The following is a 6,455-nucleotide window of genomic DNA, read 5'->3' on the forward strand; positions in this document are numbered from 1 at the left end:
CAGCATTGTTTCTGTAATCTCTTTCACTGCTGATTTCATTCCACTTTGATCTGATAGCATGAGAATTATTTTCATTTTTTTTTTTGGTTTTTTTACGAGACAGGGTTTCTCTGTTTTGGAGGCTGTCGGTCTAGCCTGGCCTCGAACTCACAGAGATCCGCCTGCCTCTGCCTCCCAAGTGCTGGGATTAAAGGTATGTGCCACCAACGCCCGGCTCTTATTTTCATGTTTTTTTTTGTGTTTATTAAGAATTGATTTATGGTCTTAAATATGATTTGGAGAAATGTTTCACAGGGTCCTGAGAACATGTAGGATGTATAATGGAACATTCTTAGGTTCCTGTTCAGTATGTATGACCTAATAGTATAAGCCAGCACTAAAGCTTTGTGGTAATTTTTGGAGAAGGGTTTAGAAGACCAATAGACTGAAGAGGCAGCATCGAAATCTTCCATTATTATTATGTGTGGACAAATTCATCCATTTGTATCAGTAGTGTTTGTTTTGTGGAGTTGGGCACACAACTTTTAGTGCATATATTTAGCACTGATGATCTACTGTGCAGTCCTGGAAATTTTGGCTTGAGTGTTAAATGTAAATGGCAAAGAATAACAGCTGTAGTTAAATAAGAATATTTATTTGGCCACTGACTCAGAACTCTCAGGATGTTAGTCTTCAAAGAAGGCATCTGATGTTCCTACTATAACTTCCTCTAATGAGCTGGAGTAAATAGAAGAAGGGGTATGAATGGACAAAAACGATGCTCTACACAGGTACTGTGTGCTGTGTTTTGAGGATAATTTTTTCATATACATTTGCTACTTTCTCTACATATAGCTACTGTACCTGCATCTCTCCTATGTCGAGTAGTCACAGATGGTGGTAACCGAGTAGCAGTGTAAAGATGCAGGCACTTTGCATCTAAGAAAGGAAGGGCTGTAGTCCTGCTCAAATTCTAGAACCCCCCTGTCAAACGATGCCAAATGGGTTGGCATTTATGGAAAACACACTTTGCTTCTATTATTGTAATCTTCTCCCTGCAAGTTTCTTCCAGGTTCCTCTGGAGAGCCTATCCTTGTTACTACTCCTGCAAAACCTTCTGTGTAAGGTTCTACTCTTACCGAATCCAACAGAGCACAGACCTTTTATGACAGCCCCTTAAACACAGCCTGCTTTAGCATGCTGCCTGCTCATATTCCCTTAAATACATGTAGAAGCACAGAGGCTTGAACTCTTCTGCCTAAAGATTGAACTTTGTAATAGACTGTCCACAGGAGGGATCCAAGTACTGGCTCCAAACATCTATATCTATGCTTTCCAGTGACAATTTCTAGGGGGAAAGAGATGGCATACATGGTACCATGTCCTGTGGTCTTTTTGTATTTAGAGACAGACTACAGAAAGCTGATAATGTGATAACAGGAAGTAAAAAGGAGACAAAATACTTTTATATTTACAAGACTGCAAAATCCATCTTTATTTAAGTTGTAGGAATGATTCCATTTTAGGGATAGGTCAGAGAACAGTGCATTCATGAGGGCTCACATAATAGTTTCAAGGGATCAAAAGGGAATTCAAAGTTCTGTTCATATAGGAAAGAGAGAACACTATCATGAGATATGGGGTATATTTCTAGGCAAAAACAGAATACTAATCAATTGGAGTAAAGAGCTTGTAGCTGACATCGCAGGATTCAGTTCACAGGTAGTCTATCTCAGGAATGTTAGTTGGTGAAGAAGGGGAGGCTGTGGGTGAGAAATCTCAGCAACAAGAACCACTAGAGCATGCTGGGTGACAGCAGGTGGTCTGGCAACAGGTGGGCCTGCAGCAGCTGGACACACAGCAGCTGGGGCGACAGCAGGTGGGCTGGCAGCAGCTGGGTCTGCAACAGCTGGACACACAGCAGCTGGGTCTGCAACAGCTGGACACACAGCAGCTGGGTCTGCAACAGCTGGACACACAGCAGCTAGGGCAACAGCAGGAAGGCCTGCAGCAGCTAGAAAGGCAGCAGCTGGGGCAACAGCAACTGGATCCACAGCAGCTAGAACTGCTGCAGCAGGGACGGCAGCAGGAAGGCCTGCAGCAGCTAGAAATGCAGCAGCTGGGGCGGCAGCAGCTGGGGCGACAGCAGGTGGGCTGGCAGCACACAGACTGGCAGCAGCTGGGTCTGCAGCAGCTGGACACACAGCAGCTGGGGCGGCAGCAGGTGGTCTGGCAGCAGCTGGGCTGGCAGCAGCCTTGGCCACAGCCCTCCTCAGAGCAGACAGAGCCACAAGAGTTGACCATGGTGTCAGAGGTGGAGGTTCTGGACGGGTTTACAAGAAGGTGGGTTGGAAGGTTTGGAAGTGGGAGTCTCCCTGCCCACATCCCCTTTTATACCCTGCTGAGGGGCTGCTGTCCTCACATGCGGCATCCTTTCCTTGTTATTGTTTGTGTTAATAAACAGATGATTATAAAGTTAAGTGATATTGCTTTCCTGGCTAGATTTTTCAGGTTGGGTAGGAAACACAATTTCCCTTCCTGATGTGTTATAATTTGTCTGTCAGCACTTCCTGAATTACCTTTCTAACTTAACATCAAAGGGCACTGTCACATGGCATTTTGACCCTTGATATTACACAAGTCTCAGTTCACAAGGCATAGCCTGTTCATTCTGGTGTGGCATATAATTGTTTCTTGTCATTCAGGGGAGTAAATTCATGGTACACTCTTATTGCTCATTTTCTGACTGTTGCACTATTTTCTGACACAATAGTAAGACATGAAATTTTGATGTTTACTTTTTGTCAAACACAAACACTCCAAACTTACACTTAGGGCATCTCAGGGGAAGTTGGCTGCCAAGTCCAGCTACAGCATGAGATCCAAATCCCTTAGCTTGCTGTTGTGGATCTGACTCACTGTTGACTTACTGTCTTTCTGGATTCAGTGGGAGATATTGACCTATTTCCTTTTTTAAGATACTCTTGCCTACCCACACATGATAGTTCACTGTGTGCTTGCCTGTTGCTCTAACTTGGATCCTGCCATGTTGTGTTGTTGAACTGTTAAAGACCAATGCTTTCCTGCTTCACCTGGCTTGTCTGTCGTGGGTTATTCAAACAGGAGATGATTGGGTATAGATTTCTAACTCATGACTTCTGCCTGTGTTTTCCCTGTAAAAACATCATGCATGCTTAAAGGCTGAATAAAATATGCTTACTTCAACTTCTAGCTGCTGACTCTTTGGAAAACCAGGACTGCTGCCAGGCCCTTGTGCACCTCCATCTCTGGAGTTAAGGGGACCTGATGGAGATCCTGGCTTTGTGTCATAATCTTCCAGGTTCAAGCTGAATTCTACTTTCGGGCACTCTGGGCAATGCCTGTGTAAGGCTGCTCTCTCTGAGAGCACTCATGTATATCTCCAGTCTGTTGTCAGTCTTCCCATAAAACCTGTTCTTCTGAGTGTCTGGGAATTGTAAAGTTAGGAAAGAGGAATTGTACTGAATGTTTCCAAACGATTTAAGCATGCTTGTATGAGAGAAAACACTAACAATGGGAAATTTCAGAGGCAATGTCAAATTAAAAAACAAAACAAACAAACAAACAAAAAACCCTAACTAACCAGGACAAAATGAATAACCACTTACTAACCATGAAGGGGAACAATAAATGCACCTAAATTTCTTTAAAGGAATTTTTAAAATAACCTACAATCCCTGAGGTTGTGTCTAACCTTATCAACTTTTAACCTGACCAGGCATAATATTTTGATCAAATTAGCATGCTACTCTTGGACCTGAGTGGAAAAGTGGGTTGAAACTGGGCACAGTAGTGCATAACTATGAATCTCAGTGCTTACAAGGCTGAAAGGCATCTATGAGGTTGAGGTCAGCCTAGGCTACATCATGAATTTGTGACTAACCTGAGCTACATAGAAAGAATCCCATCTCAGAAAAGAAGAAAAGAAAAAATGGTTGAGACCTACTGATGTAGAAATAACCAGTGCACATTTCTAAGAAATTGGTGTGGTTTATACTGACAAATTTTTAGGTGTTTCGCACTATAGTGAGTTAAGTGTTAATTCACACTGCCAACCATCTGCAGACATAAAGCTCCTGTGTTCCAACACTCATGCATTCTTGGAAGTGTGGTATTTATGAAGGAGAGGAAATAATTCTCCTCTTCTCCAAGCAGTCAGAACCTACCCACAAAGTGTGTTTAACTCTACAAGCCAGAACAATGGAAATAAATGTGTTATATGGAGAGTAAAGTCAATGTGATAATGGCATTGTGACTAAGGAGCCATAAATGGGAAACTCTGAAAACTAAGCCCCAAGAAGGGAAACTAGAATAAATCCATGACATGTAGTTTGATAGAGGGGACATGGATATCTCCAAGAAAAACATCTGCCTTGCCCTGTGAGATTGACTTGTAAAATGGGTTGCCCTGAGGTAGTCAGTGGAGAGACCTAAGTAAGTGTTATTGCATGTTTTAAATCCATATTAGTTAGTCATTTATACTTCTTTTAAGATGTGTCTGTTCAGTTCATTTGTCTATGTATTATTGGATCATTTGTTCTTTTGATGGTATATTTTTAGTTCATTATGTATCTGAGTAATAATCCTTTTTTCAGATGAAAGTCTCCTCCCCTCTTCTGTAAGACTAGATTCCAGTATGAATAAAAATCTTACTTACACTTGAAGACTAGAAAGGAGAGGCATTTCAGGTTCAGGTAGAAACCTGGTGCAAAGGAACCTCAACGAATCTACAAAGATGACCCCCAAGTAAGACTCCTAGCAACAGTGGAGATGTAGCCTGAACTGGCCGTCTCCTGTGATCAGATCGGTGACTACCTCAATTGTCATCAGAGAGCATTCATCCAGTAACTGGTAGAAACAGATGCAGGGACCCATAGCCAAACATTAGACCAAACTCCAGCAATACTTCTAATAAGAGCGAGGAAGGATTTTACAAGCCAGAGGAGTCAAAGACATCACAAGAAAACCCACAGAAATAACTAACCTGGCTCATAAGAACTCACAGAGTCTGAACTAACAACCAGAAAGTCTGCAGAGGACCAACCTAGGCTCTCTCTCTATACACACACTCACACACACACACACACACACACACACACACACACGTATGACAGTTGTATAGCTTGGTCTACTTGTGGTACTCCCAACAATGGGAGCAGGGGCTGTCCCTAACGCCCTAATGTTTTGGCTGGCTCTTGGGAACCTATTCCTCATACTGGGTTGTTTTGCCCAGTCTTAATATAAGGGGGGATGCTTAGTCTTACTGCAAGTTGATGTGCCATGCTTCGTTGATATCCATGGGAATTCTGTCCATTTTTGAACAAAAACAGAAGAGGAGTGGATTGGGGTGGGGTAGCAGAGGACAGGTGGGGAAAGAGAGAAGGAGGGTGAGGGAGGGAGGGAGGAAGAGAGGGAGGGTGGGACTGAGGGAGACAAAGGAACAGAAAGCACACTAACAGTAGTGCTGATGAAGACATGGGGAAAGTGAAGCCTTGGACACTGATGGTGGGGAATATAAATTGGTCCAACTCCTATGGAAATCAGTATGGAGATGTCTCAGGACTAAAAGCAGACCCACCATGTGACTCGGCTGTCCAGTTCTCGTGTATACACAGAGGATGCTAAGTCAGCACATCACAGAGATGCACCCATCCATACCGCCTGCAGTGCTATTCACAATGGCCAAGTTGTTCATCAGACCAGGAACCCATCAGCAGGTGCACAAATAAGGAAAGTGTGGTATGTAAACACAACAGAGTTTTATTTGTTATAATGAAAGAATGAACTATGCCATTGGCTAGGAAATAGCCACATTAAGTAAAATACGTCCAGCTCAAAAAAGAAAAAGATTGCATATCTTCTCTCATCTGTGGTCCTAGACTGTCTATAGATAAATAAATGTATTATATGTATTTAATGTGAAAACAGAAGTTGAGGGCAAAGAGGAAGGATGCGGGAGGAGGCGAGGGGATGAAGAGGAATATGGAGAACGTGTGTAATGTAATTGAAGGAGATTGTCTTTCTGAAACCTAGCAATACACATAATGAATACACACCAATAAATGTAAATAAGAATGAGAGATGAGCACATTTTTCTCCTTGAAGGCTAAAAGTTTTATTGGGAAATACGAAGCAACCTGAATGAAAACAAATTCCACGAGGGGGGGCATTCAAAAGAAAAAAATCTAGACGTAAAACATTTAACATGTACTTTGAAGCATGTACTCTAAAACAATTTGAAGAATAAGTTTATTATAATTCCGATGTACTGGTATCAAAAATGATTTTTAAGAGAGAAGAAATAGTGACAAACACTTGGCTTTTCCAAATCATTCCATGAGTCTGTCTGTGTGTGACATCAGTATGCAACATGCCCTGTTGCATAGATGCCTGGAGTGTAGCATTAAGATGAGAAAGAGAGCTGATCCAGGTCAGTC

The 6,455-nt window shown here is 42.4% G+C and overlaps 1 protein-coding gene across 1 annotated transcript; it reads right to left on the reverse strand.

The window, feature by feature from the left end:
• Positions 1–1,758: 1,758 nt before the first annotated feature.
• On the reverse strand, positions 1,759–2,283 carry LOC121141499 (keratin-associated protein 4-3-like). Its single transcript, XM_040749674.1, has 2 exons — positions 2,075–2,283; positions 1,759–1,939 (listed from the first exon to the last, which is right to left on the reverse strand). The coding sequence occupies exons 1-2, from the start codon at positions 2,281–2,283 to the stop codon at positions 1,759–1,761; spliced, it is 390 nt and encodes a 129-aa protein (XP_040605608.1).
• Between the last annotated feature and the right edge of the window lie 4,172 nt (positions 2,284–6,455).

The sequence above is a fragment of the Mesocricetus auratus genome, unplaced genomic scaffold (assembly GCF_017639785.1).
Source record: "Mesocricetus auratus isolate SY011 unplaced genomic scaffold, BCM_Maur_2.0 Super-Scaffold_100007, whole genome shotgun sequence".
Classification (NCBI taxonomy): Eukaryota; Metazoa; Chordata; class Mammalia; order Rodentia; family Cricetidae; genus Mesocricetus; species Mesocricetus auratus.